At 39.8% G+C, this 23,921-nt stretch overlaps 1 protein-coding gene across 4 annotated transcripts in view; it reads left to right on the forward strand.

The window, feature by feature from the left end:
• ADD3 (adducin 3) overlaps positions 1-23,921 on the forward strand; it is a 100,654-nt gene that overhangs the window by 73,855 nt on the left and 2,878 nt on the right. For 2 of the 4 annotated variants that reach the window (XM_030486630.2, XM_030486631.1), the window contains 12 exons: positions 12,170-12,308; positions 13,810-13,961; positions 14,078-14,158; positions 15,208-15,357; positions 16,288-16,431; positions 16,520-16,618; positions 17,654-17,836; positions 18,663-18,920; positions 19,866-19,985; positions 21,263-21,352; positions 22,537-22,660; positions 23,607-23,702. In XM_030486630.2, coding sequence (XP_030342490.1) covers positions 12,170-12,308; positions 13,810-13,961; positions 14,078-14,158; positions 15,208-15,357; positions 16,288-16,431; positions 16,520-16,618; positions 17,654-17,836; positions 18,663-18,920; positions 19,866-19,985; positions 21,263-21,352; positions 22,537-22,660; positions 23,607-23,702 — 1,636 coding nt within the window. Of the gene's footprint in view, positions 1-5,780; positions 5,883-12,169; positions 12,309-13,809; positions 13,962-14,077; positions 14,159-15,207; positions 15,358-16,287; positions 16,432-16,519; positions 16,619-17,653; positions 17,837-18,662; positions 18,921-19,865; positions 19,986-21,262; positions 21,353-22,536; positions 22,661-23,606; positions 23,703-23,921 lie in introns of those variants that run through there. The other 2 variants (XM_030486633.1, XM_030486632.2) reach the window with 2 other exon arrangements.

Raw genomic sequence — 23,921 nt, forward strand, 5'->3', positions numbered from 1 at the left:
GTGATGTGAGTAGTGAGGGTAACGTGACCAGGAAGGGGTTAAGCAGCGTTACAGATCCTTCTCCCTTCAGTTCCTCTGTAAGTTGGGGTGCTGCTTCTGTAATTTTTTGGAAGCTTTTCCATATGCAGTGAGATTGCAAACAGCTGTTAGTAATCACCCCATTATAGTCATCCATGAATAACAGGATTGTTTGCTAAAGTGTTGTCGTGGAGTGCCTCTTGGATCTGTGTGGTGCTCTGAGTATAATGTGAACCTGTTGACTAAGGAATTTACTACTTTCAAGTCTATTTGTGCAAGCTTGGGTTTGCAGCCAGGCTCTTTTATAAAGAAAATACTCTAAGGAGGTATTGCATAACTCTTCAATCATGATAATTTTATGTTAACACTTGATTGTAAAATGTGATCGGAGTCTGCTTCTTCCTGTTAAAATATTCACATTGTGAGTAGCCATAACTCACAGCAAAGACTAGGTCTTTGGCCTGATAGATAAGTTAGATCTTGTTTGGGTTTGTACGTGTGTTATTTTTTGGTCCTTTTGATGGCAGTATTGAATTCAATGAGCGTAACTACTTCTTTAACATTTTGGGGGACCTTTTGCCAAGTCTGCCAAATGTAATAAATGTCCCTTTGCGGCAGTCTCTGTGGGTATTTTTTTTAATGGATGCAGAGTCAGCATGCAGATTTTAGGAAGGGGGATGAAGAGGGGCAACCCTTGAGTCTAGGTAAGCGTTTTAACTGAAGGCTGGGGGACAGAGAGCCGCCAGGCTGCTGTTAGTGTCCTGCTGCAAGAGAAGCTGAGCCCAGCACTTCTCAGAAAGTGACTGTTTGGAGCTGCCAATAAGTTACAAGTTTTTGTTGTGTAAGGGAGCAGTTGTCCAAATAAGCCAGGGGCCTGCTCAGCTCTTGGCATCTGCCGGGGAGCAATAGGAACGTGGGAGTTGAATGTGTGATCAGGCATGAAGAGGAGGTGTCTGAACTACCATTTTTGCTCAAGTATCTCCTTTTAGAGTCTCTTTTCTTGATATAGAAAGTTTAGAGGAACCCTGCTGTGATTTCTTGTGTGAGGCAATAAAAGCATTTTTAATACAGTGACTGAATATCCATCAAGCAAATTTCATAACTGATTTGGGAATAGAAACTGCATTATTTCTTCCACGTTCCAGTTGTGATGTGCCATAGTGTTCATGAGAATCAGTATAGAAAACAAGTATCTTGTCTCCTTTTGAATATATTTGTCATAAAAAGGCCAAAAGGCATTTTTCCTGTTACCTGTGTCTGTAGCACAGGTTCAGGATTGAATTAATGGGTATTGTACATAGTGTTTTTGTTCTTCTTGTTCTACAGCTGCAGAATTACACTGCATTAGAAGTTTGCATAGAGCTTTCTTGTGTCTCTGGTTTATTCCAGTTGACAAGAAGGAAATAGTTTGAAGATATTTGGAAGGAGAGGAAGAGAGGGTATCAGACATGTTTTAAAGAGGAGCTTGCTCAGTGGTAAATCTTCATTCAGTCTTAGACGTATGCATTCATATCTTTTTCCAGTCTTGATATACGCCTTCAGATCACAAAAATAGTCATTGACTCATCTTCTGGTAAGTGTTAGTAAATATGAGATGTAGGTATTATCCTTGCTGCATTTCTTAAAAATATACAAGCATGTATGGACTTGAGGTGAGCTTGTTTGAACATGCCCTTTCTCTGAGCAAAGGTTTATGGTGTAAAACTAAAGAGTTAATCACTGTCATATACTAGGAAGCTTAGGTACTGATTTCATCTATTTTATTAACAAGACTTTTTCTTTCAAGTAAGAAAATTAAATCCTTTAGCAAGAAAATAAATTAGAGAATATATTTCAGGAACCACGGTGTGCTTTGTGCAGTGCATGTTATTGTAAAGGCCACAGCCCTGACCAGACATCTTCAGACATCAAACTGCTGCATCTCTCTGATGTGCTGTTTGATGCACATATTGATGTGCAGTCTGACTACTCCTCCATGATGTGCAATTTCCCTTTCCTAAATTAAATCATTTAAAAGCTACTGGAAAGCTATTCCCATTACCTCTGGTGTTTGCTAATGTCTTAGAGTCTGTTCATAATAAGTCTTAAACAAATTATAGGAGTTTTATGACCTATGTGCACAAAGAATGTCCTGACATTATCAGTGAGTTCTCAGAGTTGTTTGCTTAATACTGCGTGTAACCTGTGAGCATCTGATGACCTGGAGAATCTGATAGGACCTGTTTGTTTGTTGTTCTGTGTGTGTTAGAAAGGTGGAAAGAACTTAAGATCAGCTGGGTGTGAGCAGCCTGATAGCATCCAGAGGTACTGCTGGCCAATCTTTAAGATAATGCTGTATAAATTTACTTCAGTAATGTCTGCAAGCTCAGAAGGTTCAGGTACTGTGTTGTTAATTGTTAAAGGACTCATTGCTTTATGTCAGGTCTGAGATACTTGACCTATAATTTGAAAAGACGGGTGGGGGTTAGATTTTCCAATTTAACTCTGAAATTAAAAACAGCTTTGTCTGTTTATATGCTACACAATCATATTGTTTGTTATACAGAGTAACTACCTTTTTCAAAGAGTAAACATTTATTAGCTGTATCATCGAAACACTTGTTTCATTTATGGTATACAAGTCCTCCTGGCCTTCATCTTTCTCTGGTGCCCTTACCATGGCAACCAGAAGAATCAAAAACACTTAGGAAAAAACAAAAAAGCAGTGGCTGAGCAGTTTTGGTGTGTGAAAACTGAAGAGTAAGGTCAGCATTGAGGAGCTGCATGAACATACAGAAGGGAGAAGCTCCCTGCAGCCTTCCCAGAGAGGCCAGGGAAGGTGTCGGGTGCTTCCGTGGGCAGGCAGCAGTGCCGCGCTGCTTCCAGTGAAGTGAGACCACGTGAAACAGTTAGCTAACCAGCAGGAAAGCTTACTACAGGCTTTAGCTAATGGGACTGTGTGTGTAACCTGACAGGAAATGAGGATCACTGCTTAAACTGCACTGAGGAGTACCTTACATCCCCTTTATATCACTGTATTGGAAGAAAAGCTACGGGTCACAGTGGGAGTGGAAGAGGACACGTTCTTATATAGAAGACATACTGATATATGAGAGATACATTTTGTAATTGTTACTGATGTAAGAAAAAGTTGGAGTAGTCAAATCTATGTATAAAGTGATGAGTTGAATAGCAGATATATGTAAAGATTAAAATGCCCGGTTATTGGAATTTAAATGCCTGGGTTATGTTTTCAATTTACTAGTGAAAGTTTTGTGTGGCTTGTCAAGACCCATTGAATGTGCACATGCTATTTTTACCTATGAAACACAGTTATTTGGAGCTTGTTTGGTTTGTTGATCACTTTGCTGGCAGGATCTCATCATGTTTTGCTTTAACATCATGTTTTGCTTTAACTTCATGTTGGATTTACAGAGCATCTACCAACCCGTCGAGGCTCTGCAGGCTGTTTGGAGCACATCTGGCTCAGCGCTGCCATTACATGAGGGCACTGGTTCAGGTCTAGCCATCTGGATTGCAAAATCAATGTTGTTTTATGCTGAGGTTAAAACTGTACTTCTCTCCTGCGCCTCTCTTCCTTCCTGCCTTGTACATGTACACACCCCCTGCCTCCCACGCCAGCTGCTCTTGCCCAAAAAAGAGGGGAGATAACAGTCCAGCTTAGCAACTCATCTATTCAGAGGTCTCCTTCAGCATGCAGGCAGATTTTTCTCCTCAAAAACAAGCAAACCCACCCACACTTGAATTTTTCTTTCTAGCTATGTTATTTTCAAACCATCAAGACAGAGATGAGGGATGATTTGATTTATTTTTTCCTCCTCTTTTGCAGTTGTCTAGCTCACTTTTTGGTTTGTATCGAGTGAACAGTCAGTATTTTCACACCACCACTCCCTTTTGGGCAGTTTATTTTCTTAAAATATCAAAAGTCCTTTCAGTTCCTCACACATCCGCCTCTCAGATCTCAGCTCCCTCCTCTGGCTTCAGTCTTCTCTGACATCTTCCTGACTTCCTGCTGGGGTCATGACTCTCCTCTCATCACAATAGCTTATTTAATCACATTCTTTCATCATACGACCTGTGCAGCATCTCGTTCACTGGAGGAGATGAGCTCAACTTGGCACATAATTTAAATGTCCCTTAAAGATCCCTTGAGCTGTGACAATATCCATATGAGCCCGGACCAGAGGGCTGGGCAAGTTCAGCATTTTGAGTGAGAGGAATTTGTGTTCAGGGTAATGCTGTCTGAAATCAAGGCTATCCACTGTATCTCTGTGAGAAACCAAGAAATTCCATTGTCTAACTTCCATTCTCATGGTCAGTTCGTACCAGTGTCCTGCACCACAAGTGCAATTGTGAGTTTTTTTCCCTGCTTCCTTACATTAAACATGAGTTACCTTTCACTTCTCTCTCATTTCCATATTTGCTGCTTTCCATTTAGTTTGAACTGTGGTTTTCATTAGATATAAATGCCAGCAGTTTCCAGATCATTTCCACCCCCTGTCCATGTCTCTAATCTTCCTGCTGGTTGTTAACTGCTTGGGTTTGGGTTTTTGTTGTCTTGGGGGGGTGTCTGCAAATCCTGTGGTGCTTTTGGGACCATCTTCTTTAGGTTATTCAAATCATCAAACAATCACATCCATCCTCCTTTGCCTGACAACTTTCCGATGGTCCTATATGTGTTTGAAGGTATTAGTTGTAAATAACACTCTGATCTGAATTAATTCCCTAGGTAAGTGATAGGGAGACATAACATAAAATGCAGGGTAACAAAATCTGTAAGTTTTCTTTCAGTCATTAGGCTTGTAACTTCTGTCCAATAAAGACATCATCAAATCAGTCCGGTGAGAGCAGGAAAAGGGGTTTCCATTGCAATACGTGTATAACAACTAAAGGGACTTGCTTAGCTATATTAATTTTTAAGTCTTTTTGGCTGTTAAATAATCCTGGAAAGTCGTGACTGATGATTTTCCTCCCTGGCTGCAGGAACGTGTGCATCCAGAACACCCTGCAAGAGCTCTGCCCATCATCTGATGGTGCATCACCACCACGTGTGCTCCCACATTTCCTATTCCTGTGCTTACTGAAAAAAGTTCATTCTGCTTGGAAATGCTTAAGACCCCTGTCAAGCTGAAATTTGATTTCTTCTAGCATTTTAAATTTGGCAGTTCCATTCCATCTAGCAAGATGTGTAGCTTTACTCCATGAGCAAACACGAGGGAGGGACACATTGCAGCATTTGTGTGAGTGTGGGGATTGCTGGCGCTGTGGGAGCGGGCTGTGCTGAAGATGGGTTTTGCAGAGGAGTTCAGTGCTTCAGGTTTTGCTTTAATCATAGGGTATCTCCAGGCTGCTTATCGCAGGAGTAAACATTGCTTCAGCTCACGGAGGGGAACTGGTATGGACCAGGGTTGAGGAGCTGGAAAAACTGGTGCCGGCTGAGCAATGTATGGGGACCGGCTTGCTGTCAGTTGAGTCACTGAATCCAGCCTAGATACCCACACGCTTCACTGCAAGTGCAGGGATTATTAGAACTTTACCTAATTCCCCATATTTATTATTGAGCCCATTTCTTTCTATTTTAACACAGAAGCTCTCCACCCCTCCCTTTTTTTTTTTTCATTTCATGGCATTAACAAACACTTTTTGTGACTCTTATCTTCTCCCCACCAGCCTTAACTCACTGGCGGTTTTTTTGTGGCCAGCTCCACCCTTTTCCACTTAGGGCACCGGTTGTTTGTATCTAAACTCCAGTCTTGAAACAGCCTGTCACAAAGCCACATCGGCTCTTTCGGTGGAGGTCTGTCTTCCTCTCCCTGGGCAGCTGCATTTACAGCACAGGCGTGCTCTCGAGAGCAAAATACCAGTTAAGTTGTTTTAAACCTTTCCTCCAATGGTGGTGATTTGGCTTTGAGGCTCAGTGTGGGTGCGCTTGTATGTAGGTAAGTTGAATTAGACCTTGTTTAAAAATGGATTTAAGATGTATAAACTCTAATCAAAAATGGGCAAGAGTGAAAATGGATGATGGGGTTTCTTGTTCTGCAGCTTCTAGGCTAACAGCAGTGCTGCTATTAAATGGAGGGACCTCACATCGCTTTTCTAGCTACCTTCCTGTAGACTGATATATAAAATTGTTTGGACCTAGTGTAATTAGTCCTGATGTGAGCATGTGCTTTCTCTTCTTAAAGGTTTGCAGTGGTGTGGAGTACTTGGAGATTACCTGTATACTATTGTTTTATCTATTTACAAAGAATTTTTTGTTTCCTTATAATTTTATTTCTACTTCTTTTGAATGAATAAGGACTGCATGAAGAAATCAATAGTCAACAAACAAGAAACAGCATAAAAAGATACGAACCTGCATACCTCTTAATGTTCTCAGACAGCTGCCTACCAAGATGAAGAGATTAATACTAAAATTTTCTAGCAACATTATTATTTTGTGCTATGTATATAGATGTGTATACATGTAAAATAGGTCATTCTGGCAAGTTGGTTATTCTAGTTTTTCTGCTTATGTTGACTGAAAAAGACCAGTTGTCAACTGGTACATGCAAATGTTGTTTTGATTCTTAAGAGCCCCAGTCTACACTGTCAGCTCACACTTAGACTGTCCTGAATGAAAACGGAAGTAAATGAGTCAGAACTGAGGCTTGTAACTTTATTGCTGAGTTTCAGAGAGCCCTCAGGTCTAAGCCGAAAGGTTTTTGCATCTCAACTGTTAGAGTTTATGATGTGTATTTGGAAGATGATTGCAACTATTTCTGGAGAAGCAGTTTTACGATCTTATAAAGACCTTGACCTAATCATGCAACTAATGACTCGGTAAGAAAAGCTGTATCTGTTCTGCAGGCTGCAGTACCATGCAAGGCTGGCTAAGCTGGTGTAAAAGAGCTGGCTGGAGTTTTAGAAACAGAAAGTTTAGAATCCATGGCATTCTAGAAAAGGTTTTAGGAACAGGCTGAGCTGCCCTGTATGTTTTTACTGGAGAGTTGTGGGAAGCTCATGTCTTTATGCAAGGTGATGAAGTGGCACTCAGAAGATGGGTAAACTGGAAGCAGACCAGCTTAGGGCAGTTGGGTCAGCAGCTGGTAGGCTTGGCTGGGCAGGAGGTGCTTTGGCTCATGGTGTAAATGCAAAACTATGTTTTCCTCTGGTGTAACTCAGTGTAGTTCAGCTCACTGCAGTTTTGAAGACAACCACCTCAGCTGGCAGTAGTGGAGAGGAGTTTGCAGCCTGCTGCAAACTGAGGTCAGGCTATTCACTTGGGTGGCTGTGTGCTCCCAGGTGAAAAAAGCTCTGCTCAGCATCCTCCTAGTTGTGCATCTTGTCTGAAATGTCACTTTACCTCCTTTCCAATAGCTATCACGGGCCCAGTTTCCTTACTACGGGCTGTTTTCTATGCAAACTTGCAGCAGGATGCTCAAAGTGCTGTTCCAGCCCAAACAAGGGGAGGGATACTGGTGCTTGGATGGGTGGGTGAGCTCGCCGCAGGCAGAAGGATGCTTGTGCAAACAGGAAATGATTCTCAAGCCGGCAGGGTGGGTTATCCAGGCAGCAGCTTTGAGGTGGCACCAGCACAGGCACAGGCAGGTCCAGAAGTGGTGCAGCTGTGTTGATGGGGCAACCGTGTTGATGGGCAGCCATGAGGTGCTGTGTTTCCTGCTTTGGGACTTGGACCCCGCTGTAAAAAGTCACTGCTCTTATTGTATCATCTTATGTCTAAAGTTTTAGTGGTTTAAAACAAACAAACCAAAAAAACCCACGTGTACCCAAAGAGCTGTTTAAATCCCAGAGCTGAAACTTTCTCGTTTTTGAGCAATGCCGAGCATGCAGCTGAATAACATAATTTTTCATTTATCTGACAGTACGGTTTTTCTTTTGTCAGCATTTTCTTGTCAAATACTACATCTGAGACTACTAATGACCTTTCTGCTTGAAAAATATGTGCTTTGTGCCAGAGCAGAGTGCTTGTCATCTTTTTGAAAACGTCTCTCTGAAGCATGACTTTTACTTGGTCACTTGTGGGCAGTTGTAGTGTAATGCCATATATATATATATTACAGTCTCATGAATTAAAGCAAAACCAAACCACTTGGCCTCCAGGCTGCAGTTAGGTTTTCAGAAGCAGATTCCTGCTGCTGAATGGGTCAGATCCCAAAATCAAAGCCCTGCATAGTACTGGTTTTACAGAAATCAGTGTTGTAGAGTGAAAGCTCCAGTAAATATGATTCAGGTAATGGCTAATATTTAAGGTAAGTTGTTGTCCAGAAGAAGGTGATGCCCTTCATATAAGCCTATCCTTCCCAAAGGAGGGAGGTTATGTTAGCACGTGAGACGGTTATCTAAGGACATAGAAAAATCCAAGTTTTAAAGGTCTGCAGCAGTAAACAGAAAGTATTGAAATATTCATAAATATTCATGGAGAAATGTGCATGAGTCATGTGTGTGACACACTGAAGGCTGCAGTCTGCTAGAAAACATGGCTGCATGCTAGCACGTGGATAAATTGCGTGCTTTATATTGAGGCACTTCATCCATACCCTCACCTCATATTACACCTCATCCCAAACCTCCATTTTTGCTCCTTATTTGTAGTAGCCTCAGCAAGTGTATAATATATTGCTGTTAACATTAAAGAGCTAAAACTGAGCTCAGAAGAATGAAAATAGCATGATCGGAAAGCAGAGTTAAAAATACAATAAGAAATAGAAATCTTTCTCTCAAAAATTGCCTGAAATACATTACACTGCCCTTTTTTCTGTCGTAAGAAGTAACATTACTCGTACAGGTTTAAAAAAAGTAAAATCTGAATATGACTAATAAGCATTTACTGTGAATGCTTTTGCAGATCCTTTTTATAGTCCTTGTTGAATTGAAGTGAGAGTGATTTGATGTAATGCAGATAACTGTTTTTCTCCATCTCCTCCCAAGCAAATACTTCCATGAATTTCATGATTTCTGTCTTCCATATGGCCCCCAGGAGACTACAGATGTGCAGTTTCCTTGTATACACATTATAAACAAGAGCGAAAGAGCATTTCAGCCGTGCAGAGTGTGAAATGGCCGAGCTCTCTTGCAGGGAGCCTCTTTCAGGAATATTTGAGAAGTAATCGAATAGCTTGGAATGACAGAATTTGAAAATGAGTGTTAGTGTATCTTGCTGATGAAATATGTTGGCCAGCTTTTCTTTCTGCAGTCTTAATAGATCACAGGTACAGAAGGAGAAGGTGCCATAAAACCATAGCTTCGTGGTGAACAGAAAAGCAGAAAAGCAAGCTGGCGTTGGGATGGCAGGTGCTTGGAAGTGTGGTTTATGTGTAGGGGAGTAGGGGAAATCTTCTGTAATGTGGGGGATATCATGTGCAAAGGGCCAAGGACATACCTCTGTTGTTATTTTATGGGGTTTTGGCACTTTCAGGCAGGTTGGTAGAACATAAAGGTTAGACCTTAACTCCTTTTTCTATCCATTGTGAGCTGTTTGACCATGAAAATGCTTTCTTCTAGTTATGCAAAAAATGCTTGTGTCTTCTACAGGGGTTGTCTAAATCACATGCATCTGAATTTCATTCAAACCCACTTTGGTTGTAGTGAGAGATGCTCAGATTCAGATACCAACCAACCACAAGGATTTAAACTGGGCTGCCATGGGTCATTCTGAATCATCTGTTTCCTGTTTTTGCAGATTGTGATTCTCTGTGTATCCACCTCATTACCCTGAGGTATGGCAGCACATTGAACATTCAGTGCTGCACTTGAACTTGCACGAAGAGTTGTGCTTTGAGTATGTAAGAAGCTACAGTGCTCTACAAATGGGGCTCTGGGCCTCTCGGAATGAATGTCCCAAACTGGTGGAATCATCTGAACTCGAACTCCTTGCTGCTGATTCTGTGGAAATGATGACCGAGCCCTGCTGTCCCTTAAAGACATGTTTCAGGGATTAGTAAATTAATGCTTGTGAAGCACTTGGATTTACAGTAATTATCTGCCCAGAGAAAATCTTGAGAGATAAACAATAATTGTCATCTCAACAGAGTGTGTGTAGCAAGCAAAAAAGGCACAGGGCCGCATGCTGAGCCATGAGAAGAGGAAAATACATTAAATTTCTTCCCTAGTGAGAACTAGCCACTGTGTGCCAAACGAGGCATGGGGACAAGACAACTGTGCTATGCTTAAAGATCATTACCTGTGTATTATTGTGTGCAATTAGTACCTGTGTGATTATCATCTGTGTGCAAGAGGGGCAAAGAAACATGCTCTGCATGTCGTGACTTCCAGCAGTCTGGGCTTGTGGCCACATTCGAGTTCCAGGCTGGGTACAGTGCTCGTGGGTTTGTCAGTGAGAGTGGCACCCACATTGTCATTGGAACACATGGAGACATGATGATAATGGCCATCCTTGGAGCTGTTTGAGGGGATTGGGTTTCACAGTCACCTGCTGATAGATGAAGGATGAAAGTCAGGATGTTTTCTCCAACCACTTGTTGTTTTCCACAAATCCTTATTTGCCTTTCTGGCAATTACCTCCCCATAATTACCTCCCATCAGTTTCCCTTATATGCTCCTAGTGCTGATACTAGTGCACCTAGTGCACCTCCCATACCTTCACTTCTTTTCTCCCAGTCCGAGTTAGGTACCTTTCCTCACTTGATTTCTGGTTTGTTCTTTCCTTTTCCCCATCTGCTCCTTTCCTCTCCTGCATAGATCTTATAACAGCCACTAAAGATTAAAACCTGACTTTGCCCATGTATCTTCAGGCCAGCAAGAGGTTGTTGTGCGGGGGATGCTGCATGCATAGTCTGGTCTACACCAAGAGATCCGTGGAACAGATCACTGTGTAGTCAGTACATGTGAATTTACTTGTGGAAATCTAGCAAGTCACAGGTACACATGATCCCAACAAGATTACTTCAAGGAAGAGCCTGGGTGTCTGAAAGCTTGGATATTAAAGTGTAGTTATGGATGCTAAGCTGTCCAGCTGAGAGGCCATATCAAGCAGAGTCTTGAGGGTGTTTTACTGGGGTAGCACTCTCTCAAAACCTGTTAATGAACTGATTATGTCGTGGGGTTGGTGGATTTTACCCAACAAAGTGGGTGTTTTGGAGCACTGAATTAAAATTCAGTGAAAAATTACATTTGCCATATAGAACTATTTTCTGTTTTAATTGAAAGCATGTACTGTGCTAAGAAAGGCAAACTGAAAGGAGCAATTGCATACAGGGAATAGCCTGGAGTTATAATAGGAGTCAGCTGTGTGGTTAAAGACACCAAATGTCTTTCTGTTATGAGCCAGCAAGAGCATTTGCAGTACACCTCAGCTCGTGTTGTGTGCAGCTTTGCATACTGCTGATTCAGACAAAAGCTGGAAGCTGCTGCCAGAAAATCATGAGAGGGTTAGAAAATATAATCCATAAGGAAGTTTTAAAGGAACTGAATTTACTTGGTCTAGAAATGTCAGGACTGAAGTAGTCCTTAGGACAGGTGTTTGTAGTGGATAGTGGTTAATCCGTCATCTGGAAGGAACAGGCTTTGTCCATAGTGCATAGTGGATTAAATGTGATACTGTGAAAACCTTTTTCATGATGTATTCTGCAAGAGTTTGTCCCTTGGGCTTGCGGACATTTTATACAGGAGGGAAGGCATTTTCCCTCTGCGAGAAAGAGAAATAGGGAGGAGATGACATCCCAACTTCCCTTCTAGCTTTTGCATGTCTGTGATACTACTTGAGCATGAATGACCTCCAGTTTTACAGTTGTTTATAACTTTATCACAATTTGGATGGGTTTTCAGAAAGATTACTGAATTAAAAGAACATCCAGCACTAAAAGCTGATTGAATTTCGTGTACCTCTTCCAAAATATGAAAAACTCTTTAATTATTGATAAAAATTATTTTTGTTGTTATTTACAAAAATACATTTAATCTTGTTAGCCTTCTGTGACCAAACTCTTTCCTCTCATGCCAAAAATTGCCAGTACTTAACACACAAAGTTTAGGTCAGATGGTTAAAGTTTGGCAAAGGTATAAGCAGATAAAAACAAGGTCTAAGGGGAAGTTTCATGTAACAGTAATAACAGGCAAAGCTACTAGCCCCACCTATAATTTACTTCTATCAAAGCCAGGTTTCCTTGATGATTCTCAAATGTTTCTACAGGCTTTTAGAGAAGATCTGGAATGCCTTATTCAAGAACAGATGAAGAAGGGCAATAACCCCACTGGACTGCTTGCGTTACAGCAGATTGCTGAATACATTACAGCAAGCTCTTTTTCAGGTTTTTCCTCATCTTCACTCAGTAAGTGAATTATATATATAATTGCACTTTTTCTCTTCCTTTTTTTATTATCAGCAGGGCTTAGCAATTCTGGGATTTCCTCTTTCTTTGAATGAAAGTTCTGTCAGAGCTTGCTTCAGCTGTGAAGAAATGCAGATGGTGGCCTTAACTCTCCTTTTCAGGCTTCTTTCTCTCAAATTCCTTGATTTGTGTAGTGATATCCAAAATGTTTGGCATCCTCACACTCAGTTATTCTAGAATTTGCTAATAAAAGTTAAACTGAAGTAGGGAACAAAACGCTGTGCCCTGTTACTATTAGCAGTTTAACACGAGCATAAACTGAGATGTGAAATACATAACCACTAAGATTGTTTATTTTCCTACTCTTGCATAAAAATTGTTATGTAAAAAAAAAAAAGAGGGGGGAGAATAGACTGTCAAACTGAATCATTACACAAACAGCTCCCACAGTTAAAAACAGCTTGTAGTATGCACTCCAGTTATAAAGGTGTCGCTAGGATCTTGCAGTAAACACCCAAGTTCTTCTTTCCAAGTCATGAAGTGCTGAAACATTGAAGTCAATTTAAATTCTGTGGGTGGACATCATATGGGAACTTACAAGCCTGAAGTACAGCAGCAGCTGTCAACATTCAGAATCTTTTGAGAACTGGTCACACAATGACACTTCAGAGTTCATTTAACAAAACAAGTAGAAGAGAACAACAGAGAATCCAAATAATCTCATCCCCACGTCTCTGTTTGGTTAGTGAGAGTGTGGGTCCAACTGTTGCGTCTGCTGTGTTTGCCCAGGGACTCGGACAGGGAGCCTAATCTCAAAGTGCATTCTCTTTTTCTTGAAAACCAAAATGACTTTTACCTCTTCTGGTCGTAACTTTCCCTGTAAGCAAAGGCCGGAGCTCTCGAAGGGATATCATGCATCCATAAAGGGGAAAGGGATATGTTTGTGTAGTCACAGTTCAGACATAAATTGATCTCTGTAATTTCACTGTTAAGAAGTGACCTCTTCTGTGTAAGTGTTTGAGAACTCTAATTTCTTCATTAGGACTAAATTTAAGTGCTGAGACTGAAACATCTTTTCAAGTTAGTTATACTGGTGTCAGAAGTCCAGCAGGAATGTGTTCTGCTGTCATTTACAAAGTGATATGTAAAAATACTTCATTAGTGACAAATGTCTATAGCACAGTTCCAGTCCTAAATAGGACGTTGACTCAGGAGAGAGCTTAAAATCTTTTCCTTTTCAAAGGAAACCTTTATTTCACCTCTCTCATGTTTTAAAAAGAGATGAAGACTTAAATTTGGGGTATGGTTCCTAGTGTCTTAAAGTAACAGAGATTTTGGTACAGACCTCAGCAATCCCAGCAGTGCAATTCCAGTGTATGAATTGCTGGTACTGCTATGCTAACAATTAAACTACATGGTTTCTGGAAAATCATGGCATAGCTAGGAGTTATTTAATTGTCCAACTGGCCATCATCTTTTTGGTTTTTAATCTGTTTTTCAGGCCATGGCATGATTACACCCATCAATGATCTACCTGGGATAGATACCTCCTCGTTTGTTAAGGGAGAAAAACTTACTCGCTGCAAGTTAGCCAGTTTATACAGATTGGCGGACTTGTTTGGGTGGGCACATTTGCCAAATGCCTATATCACAGTAAGTATTTTAGAGACTAAAAATTGGAATCTTACCCATTCATTCGAATCAATTTCCCCCCTGAATAATACAAATTCACAAATAGATCATTAATCCATTTTCTTCCTCCTTTGCAGGTAAGAGTGAGCAAAGAACATGACCATATTCTAATCATTCCAAGAGGTCTGTCCTTTTCTGAAGCTTCAGCTTCTAATTTGGTACGTGATTCACCTGCTGTAATAACCAGCAAGGCTTAACCTGTCACCTGAAAAACTTTTGTGGCTGTTAAATGGTCTTCTAAACTATAATCATGCTGTTATTTGGTTTTTAATGTTTACCCACCAGATGAAAAGCTGATTAACTATTTAGGTACTAGCATCCTTTGTCCTCAGCATTTCTTTTTGGGTTTAGCTTTGCTTTCTGTTACTTTGTCTTCAGCTTCAATGTGAAGCAGCAGTGTTTTGTTTTCTTGTCTGATGAAGCTGATCAAATATCCTCAGTGTAACTGCAATTTTTTATAACCCAACAATATGGTAATACATATGAAACGACTCTGTAGGAGTCGTGTTAGTAGAATCAGCTCTTATCTTTATATACAGGGAAATAAAGTTGAATAATCTTCTCCAGACCAAACAAAGGAGCTGGGTGAAGTTACAGACGGGCATTTAGGCAATGGTAGTTGCTAAGTCACGCATCTTTTGGTGCAGAACCTGCCATATGTTCTTCATGTCAGTACATGTCTGTAAAGAAACTGCCTCCAGTTGAAAGGGGTAGCAGATTGAGACTGATAGCATTACACCAGCAAACACAGAACCAAAATACAAACAAGAGAACCTGATATAACCCTGCTGTTGTTTTTTGTGGATCCTGGAATTATTATTTTAATGTTCCTATGAAATTGAAAATTCCTCATGCATTTAATTTTCTTACTGGAAATTTCTCAGGGGCTGAATTGTCTTCATCTTTAAAATGTAGGAAATGTTAATGAAATTCAGTTTCAAAAGTCAGAAACAAGGAAAGGTCAGTTAGACCGAAGAGGAATATATGTTGTATCGGTGTCTTATCTTCCATGGCTGGACTTCCAACAGCTATCGGGTTTGGACAGCAGGATGGTTTATTGACACACAGATTCATGGTTTCTCCTATGGGTTTTTAATGCTCTGACCCATAAATACGTGGGGGGAAGATTTGGTACCAAGTGAGAAAGGGAGTGTTGTCAGTTGTTGCAAACTGTTTTGAATATTGTTCCTTTGTTTGACTTTTCCAGGTTAAAGTAAACATCCTGGGAGATGTAGTTGACCAGGGAAGTACGAGTCTAAGTATTGACAATGCAGGATTCAGCCCACACGTGGCCATTTACTCCATGCGCCCTGATGTCAGATGTGTAATACACATACATACTCCTGCAACAGCAGCTGTAAGTCTTCCTTCTTGCATAAAAAGAAAACAGGTTTACCTCATGAACTTAGAGCACGTTTCTGAATCTGAATCACTGCTCATGGCAGTTTTGTTTTAGCATTGACTCTCCACTGGTAAAGAAAGGCGTGAGGTTATCAAATAAGCAGAGAAAAGAGGGCTGGGCCAGTGCAGTGAAATGGGTACCTATAAACTGGTGCTGAGGTACAACTGTACTCAGGTTGAGGAGGCTGTAAAGTACATAGTTTACACAGGCTTCATTTATAGCGTCTTAGACCATATAATGTGCTGTATACATCATCATTTGTGGAAAAGCTGTTGGATTCTCTGCTTTTCTGCATCATTTGCATGATGCGACTTCATTTTTAAGTGGCTTAATTAGTAGTTGTGTTCAGTTTGGATTCACCCCTCTATTAAAAAGTCATAGTTAACATAAAAGCTTAAAACAGTCTGTGTAACAGTGATAAAAATGTAAGGAGACTTGAAAGAATTGGTTTGAGATAAATAGATAAATTTGTATTATTTTATATTTAAATGCATACACATGCATACCTTGACTACAGACAAAAAAAAAGAATAACTTTTTATACTAGCTTTTTGAAGTTATAAGTGTGGGAAAGAAGGAAAAACCATTAAGTAGGCTTATACTGGGAATTACACATGGATAAAAATCACAGATATTAACTCAGCTGGGATAATTTGTCTTTTCCTGTAATGACTCTGTGCTTAGGTTGGGTAGCAGCAGCTCTGTCACCCTATTGCAAACTGGGGGAGTTGGGGAAAAAAAAGGTATTGTTTCTAAGTTTTCGCTGTAGAAAGTTTGTATCTCCTCTGGTAATACATCCTGCTAAGGCTTGGGTGGTTGAGATGTGGGGCTTAAGAATTTCATTTTTTCCTAATTATCAGTAAGTAATTAATTTTCTTGAAACAGGTTTCATCTATGAAGTGTGGCATCCTTCCTATATCACAAGAGGCTCTGATTCTGGGAGATGTTGCGTATTACAACTACCAGGGATCTCTTGATGAGCAGGAAGAGCGAATTCAGCTTCAGAAAGTTCTTGGACCCAGTTGCAAGGTATTCAACCTCATTCACGCTCTTCATAAACAATTTTCATGTACTGTGACAGTTTCTACCATTTAACATTAGTGTCTTCATTTACTAGGTATTAGTATTGAGAAACCATGGTGTGGTAGCACTAGGAGAGACACTGGAAGAAGCATTCCACTATATTTTTAATGTGCAACTGGCCTGTGAAACACAGGTGAGAGAGAATTTATCTGTATTTCATTTCAAACACTGCTGCTGCTGAGTTGCAGATTACATCCCAGCTGGGAAGATCTCTAATATTACAGAATATTTGGGGTTGTGGAATCCAGTAATCATATGCCAAGTCAAAGTCAGAGAAATTGGAATAATGAGGAAAATAGAAGAAGGAAGAGCACAAATACAGTCTTCCTAGAAAGAGTGCCAGTGTTGTTACACTCTGAAGGGTACAGGTTTTGTTCCATGCTGTGGAGAGTGAGCTTCATGCAGAGAATCTGTTGGGTAATAGATTCAGTGGTGCTCACTGCATGTGGGAAGTGTGAGTTAAGATCTCTTGACATCCAGCTTGTTTATCAAAGCTGAATGTTGGGACAAGAAAAGAAGCTTCTCCCTATGATCACAAATATTTGTAAAACCAAATAAACAAAAGGTCTTTGAAGCAATGGTAGAGGGTATTTTAAAATAATCTGCAACCCAGTATTAGTTGTTTCTGTTTTGTTGGTTACCTAGTTAAGTACCTAGATATTATCTATAACCTGTGGAGAGAGACCACTGAAAGGGTCCTCACCTTCTATCGCTCTTGAATGCACCCCCAGAAACTTCATCCCTTTGCTCTTACTTGTTCTCCAGTGACCCTGTCCTCCCACACAGGCGATTAGAGGTGCAAATGGCAGCCTCCCACTCCTTTCCTTTCCTCCCTTTTCCTGCCATTTATTTTGCATTTGATCACTCATTCATGTTGAAATGGATATAAAAATGAAAAATTTTTAGTCTTGTGATGCAGGAAGGACCTTTTTTAAGTACTCTGAAAACTAGTGTCTGAGTCTACTCCTCTTAAAGTCCTTTTTAGCTGATATTATCATCCTTTCCAGAAGAATCACTTGCTATACGTTTTAATACTTTTTTGCACAGTAGAAAACTAGCCTGTGAAACAACTGCAACATATGTTTAAGTGTGTTTCTCCTGTGAACTCAGAAAAGCAGAGAACCCAAAAGCTTTTCCACAAATGAAATATGCTCATTGATGTCTCTAGGTTCATGCATTAGCTGGAGCAGGTGGGATAGACAATCTCCTACTACTGGATGTGCAGAAGTTCAAGCCTTTCACACATGGTGTGGCAGCAGCTGGAGGTGGTGGGGTTAATATGGCTTCGCAGCAGAAATGGAAAGCTGGGGAGCAAGAATTTGAAGCACTCATGCGGATGCTGGACAACCTGGTGAGAGCATGTTGATGGCATTGTCCATATAGTCTCTGTAAGCTCTGAGTGTAGGATTAGCTTCTGTAAAGCAAACAGTTGTTTCTGGTTTCATTGCGAGTTTGAAAATGAAGATGGAGTAACTATTATTGTACATGAAATCTCTTCTCCTTGGTTTAGTTCTTATTGTGTCACTGTATCTGACAGTAGTATTATGTCTTGATAAGAATTTATAATGTTTTGAACTTAAATTTTGTCCAGCCCATCTCACAAGCATATTTGCTCTTTATAGTAGCTTAATAGTAAAAATATATTTTAATGGCCACCTAGTAAATAGAGCAGATTCCATCTATATTTTTTTATTAACTCTAATATTAGTCAGTAAGAGGAAAACTTATTATTTGTTTGAAATGTCCATTTCACTGGACTCTGAATTCTGGAACAGCTTTCAATACAAATTAGAGTGAGGTATGGGAGACTGTCATCAACAAGGATGTGCTATTGTGCAAGACAGATACGAACGCCACCTAGGTCACAATCTGAGCAGGGGATCATTTGGTGGTCATGCATTCATGAAGGTGGGAGGAAGATGAAGTGTGAGTGGGGTCCTGTCCAGCTGCTGCTGTACTCTAATTTAAATGGGTCTCTTGAATGCTAATAGTATGAATTAGCGATGGGCAACACCACTAGCCTGTTCCCTGAAGAGCTCAGTAGATCTCTTTAATACAGAGCAGCACACAAAACTTCCGTGACTTCTTTGGATACCTTTTTCTGATTTTGTTTATTTATTCTTTATTACTTTTTAATTTTTTAAACACTTTTTCCTTTTTTACTTCCCTCTCCATAGGGATACAGAACTGGCTATGCCTATAGGCAACCACTAGTCAGGGAAAAACCCAGACATAAGAGTGACGTGGAGATTCCAGCCACTGTGACTGCCTTTTCCTTTGAAGATGATACAGTCCCGCTTTCCCCCCTGAAATTCCTGGCACAGAGGCAACAAAGAGAAAAGACAAGATGGCTGAACTCTCCAAACACATACTTGAAAGTTAATGTGCCTGAGGAGTCCTGGAACGGGGAAACCAGTCCCAGGACTAAGATCACGGTAGGTAGATATTTCAGGAGGTCGCTTAGTTTTTGCACTACTTGAAAGTAAATTACTCAGTTTATATGAAGAAATCTTTAACAGGATTAGCAAATAAGCGTATTGAGCAAATAAAAATAGGCTTTGGGGAGACTTAACGACATTAGCACTAAGGGCCCCCTCTGTTTGGGGAAGGGAGGTTTAACTGTTTGGAAGTGTAACAGTTTATGATAAAATCTAGTAGTGATTTCCCTTTTGTTAGTAGCTCTTTTGATTCCTGAAGTAGAAAACAGGTTTTCTACCATATCTTTCTGTGCTACTAATTATTCACCAAGCATAGTAAGGTTTTAAATCACCCATGGGTTGTTCTGTTCTCTACCAATGGGAGATACAAGCTCTAATTCGTCTCTAATTGCCCCTTTCCTGTTTGCGCGCCTACTGAAAACAGACTTCGAAGAGTCTGTTCATGCTACTACTTTTAATAGTGATCAAGATTTTTCCTCCTCCTTTGGCTCACCAAGATACTTTCACTGTGTTTCCAGCATGGAGAGAGGTGGCTCTTTTGGGACTACGAAGCATGTTATTTGCTATCAGGCTACTCCCAGTTGCATAGTACAACTGTAAAAGCATCAGCTCCTCCTGCTGGCAGGCTAGCGAGTTTTTAAACTGAAGTTTGGGAGAAACGCCCTCAGCAACTGATTTAAACCCTGGTATTTTTCAGGAATGTATTTGACTGTTCACAAAAAGCAATCTTGATGGTACATGTCCAGGGCAACTTAAATCCTCCTGGGCAAACACACAAACCTGCAAGGAGCTGGGATTATTTTGTGAGTGGCATGTGGAATTGAGAATAAAGTCGGAAGGTCCTTTCTTTATATCTCTTCTTTAACACTAGGACAATGCTGAAAATTGTTCCTCCCCATCATGCTGGTGTGTTTAGCTTTTTTTGGTTGTTTTTTCTTTAAGTGGATGAAAGCTGATGACTCCTCTAAGACTAGTGGAGGAACACCAATCAAAATTGAAGATCCAAACCAATTTGTTCCTCTAAACACAAACCCAAGTGAAGTGCTGGAAAAGAGAAATAAGGTAAAAGTGTAATGAAATGAAAATTGTAACATTCCTGAATAAAATTATATGTTCAAGTAATGACCCAACACAGCAGTAAAATAACATGTTCAAATGTTCTGATTTTGCTAAGAAGTTTTTTACCTTTTTTTGGCACTAAGAAGCATTTATTTAAATGTATGATATACATGAAGTCTGTAAATACATATACTCTATATATATAAGTTTTGAATGTAATAGTTTGATGAATGTTGAGTATTAACTCTGGAAATGATAGAGTGGAAATGGTAGTCCCCGCTATTTAGCATTATATTTAGTGAATAATTAGGTGTCAACATGAACCAAATTGCTGTGCGTCATCTAGAGCATGATTCAATCTCAGACTGTAATGTCACTCTGTTCTCTATTAATTTGCCTAGCACTTATTAAGGTGGAGCTTCTATGGTCCAGTCCGCTTCCTAATGGCGGTAAAAAGACAAAATGAGAGATCATCGTTGGACCTCTCTCTAAACACAAATATCTCACTGCTTTTCCCTTCCAGCACATAAGATACTGACTGTTAGACTGGCCAAATACTCCACCCTAGACATAACTATATTAACAGATATTCAGGACACTTCCCATTTGATTACATATTCTTTTCTTTCGTGGAAGGCACCATATCAGTGTCTGTGGGGACTGAACTGGAGTTAGAAGGAGAAACTCCCTTCCTTAGAAGTGGAAAGGCACAATAGTACAAGCCCCAGACAGTGATTTTTTAAACTTATGCATGTCACTGTCTCATTAGATAGTTTATTCCTATTTTTATGTTATAGATTTTTTTTTTTTAAAATGATCTGTATTTGTATTTACATCTGATCTGCCAATCTCTTAAGCACTGACAATGTGAAGCTAGGGCTGTTGGTTTGGGGAAAATAGTGAGCTAGTCACAGAAGGAAAAACTTTACCAACCTTTGTGACTGCAGAGATCTCTCCAGTAGCTTAACATGGGTCATTTATGGGATGGAGAGGACAGGTTCAGAGACATACTACTCCTTGGATTTATTTCTAAATACTACTTGCATGAAGTGCAGTAGCTGGGACTAGGGTGAATATTTGGGAGTACTCAAAGGGTAAAACAACGTATGCGGTGTATCCAGAGGTGGAAGGAGAGTTCTTAATTTTTGGGTGCAGCAGCATACAGCTCGATCCTCCAGCCATTCACTGCTGCCTGTGTTGCTGGCTTTGCAAAGATGATGGGCATGGGATTTCTTAAAGATAAATATCTGTTTCTAATCCAGTTTGTTTTCTCTGTATAGATAAGGGAGCAAAACCGATATGACCTAAAGACAGCAGGACCACAGTCTCAGCTGCTCGCTGGGATTGTTGTGGATAAAAAGCCAAGTCCGGTGAGTAAGACATAATTCATTGATTTACAAATGTTTGGGTTATTTGGCTGTCTTTCAAACATCAGTTTGGGCCATTTTCTTTCCAAATGCTTTATTAGAACTGATTATTTTAATGCCAGGTTCTGGATGTGTGATACACTTTATTCATGTTTCATTTCAAAGGTTTTAAATGTTAGTTTCAAATGGAGATCTGCATGGCAAGTTTGCTTAGCATTAATATTAATGAAGTAGGACCCCTGCCTAAGACCGTTTAAGCTAAAGAGGATGAACTTTGCTATGCAGGGTGCCAAAAATTATCTTTTCATCAGTCTGTGCAACTGCTGCTAAAGGAAATGATTGAGGCCCAGAATGAGTTTAAAAGGTGGGATGGGACCATGTAGAAGGCAGCTTTCATTAGAAACATGCTTCTGTTTGGGAGACCTGTCCACACTAATCTCTTATTGAATAGAATAGACTGACTTCTAAACAGTACAGACATCCCTAATAAGGCTATCTAACAAACTGTGGTGAATTGTAATTGGAATTCTATAGATCTAAGAGGTTTCCAACTATCCATGGGATAGTACATCTGTTTCCTCATTTTGGTTTCCAATATTCTTTTGAGATAACACTGAATTTGCATATTTATTTCAGGCAAAAAGAATATTTTTCTAAATGAGTTTTCTTTCAACGTGAGAATAATTTTAAGATTCATCTTGGAAAAGCTCTTCCAGTTAGATTCCTAAACTGGTGCATGAGCACAGTTACTTTCCTACAAAGAAAAATCCTAGAACTTGGGGGCATTTGCAAAAAAATATGAGAAACCTTATTTTTGAATCCCTGTTGCTAAAGGACCTCCACTTCTCTGAGGGGTATGTTAGTTCCTGCAGTTTAAGCTGTTGAAGAAGGTCTCTACTTTAAAGCTGTCCCCCTTGATACAAAAAAAACCCCAACCCTCAAATAATGATTGTTCTTCTGCAAAAGGATTGTGATTTAAAGCTCTATTAATATTAATTAATATTAACTATATTAACATAGTTAATATTCATTATTATTAAATGGGTAATTTTTGTCTGGATGCATCTTGTGGTTTTCTTCTGTATTCCTTCCCAGTCTGGGGAAAAAAAGAGACATTAACGATGTACGTCTTACTTGGTTGGGGTTTTTTTTTCAACTGTTAAATGTTGTGGTTTTCTCTTTCCCAGCCAATGCAATTTGAAGATGATGAGCATGCACCACCAGCACCACCCAACCCATTCAGCCATCTCACAGAAAAGGAACTGGAAGAGTACAAGAAAACAATTGAGCGCAAGCAGCAAGGGTTGGAAGGTCAGTTGTGTGTTTTTAAATGTTGGGGTTTAATGAGTTAATTTTTAGTTTGAAAATACCTGGTGTAAAAAATGTATACTTATTAGTTGTTAGTATGTACCATTGATAACTACTTTGAACCAATCATTCCTTGAGACAGCAGAATTTTTTGTTAAATGTTGTTGGTTTGGGGTTTGTTGTTCTTTCTTCACTTTGGTTGATGCTAACATTAAAGCAGTGGAAGGTTTGCACAGAAATGGGGTTGACAGAAGCACACTAACATAATGACTTCTTTTGTCAGAATCATAGAATAACTTAGGTTGGAAGAGCCCATGAAGGTCATCTTAGTCCAACTTCCTCCTCCTCAAAGTTGATATCAAAGTTAGATCAAGTAGCTCAGGTCTGCGTCCAGCTGAGCAAAAGTTTACTGAGATGTTTGGTCTTGGCTTCTTTAGTTTTAATTCTGTTCTCTCAATGTTCAAGACTCATCTACTTCCACTTTTTACATCTTCCAATACTATTATTGCATAGAGAATTGCTAATTCAGGATTGATTTTTATATATATTTGTTTTTTATTAAACAATAACACTTACTATACATTCTTCTCCACTAATATTGTGTAATAAAACAATGTTACTATATATCACAATCAGGGCATAGCGTAATAACTTACTATAACAGCAAACTGTGTGACTTAACAGATAAAACCATGGGGCATGCTACTTAGAATGCAATCCTGCCACTCTTTTTAGTGTTTTCTATTAAAGAACTAATATATAATGATTGTTAGCAGATAAACGTGTAAATCTATAATTCTGTGGAGTTTCAAGTGTGTACTGTAACTTCTTGATGTTGTCAGCATGAGCAACACCATGCTAGCAGAGCTGTAAATCTTGTAGCACTAGCACTGACATTCTTGCTTGATTTTTACTTTGCATGGCTACTAATTCAAATCTTGTCCTGCAGATGCTGAACAGGAATTATTCTCAGATGACGGTTCATCTGTGTCACAAATTCAGTCACAAACTCAATCCCCGCAAAATGTCCCCGAAAAATTAGAAGGTATTCCATGCGATTTCTGTACAATGCCAATGGCTCTGATAACCTGAGTCATCCACTATTCTGCTGCATTCATACACTTGCATGAAGTCGATTGAGCTAAAAAGAGCCCACTTTTATTAAGTCTGGGTGGGACTCTGTCCAGAAAACTGTTTCTCCCTATTCTTTTTTCTGATACTTTAACAAACAGAAACCAACACAGGTCTGAGTTTCAACTTAGAT

Source organism: Strigops habroptila, chromosome 5 (genome assembly GCF_004027225.2).
Source record: "Strigops habroptila isolate Jane chromosome 5, bStrHab1.2.pri, whole genome shotgun sequence".
In the NCBI taxonomy this organism is placed as follows: Eukaryota; Metazoa; Chordata; class Aves; order Psittaciformes; family Psittacidae; genus Strigops; species Strigops habroptila.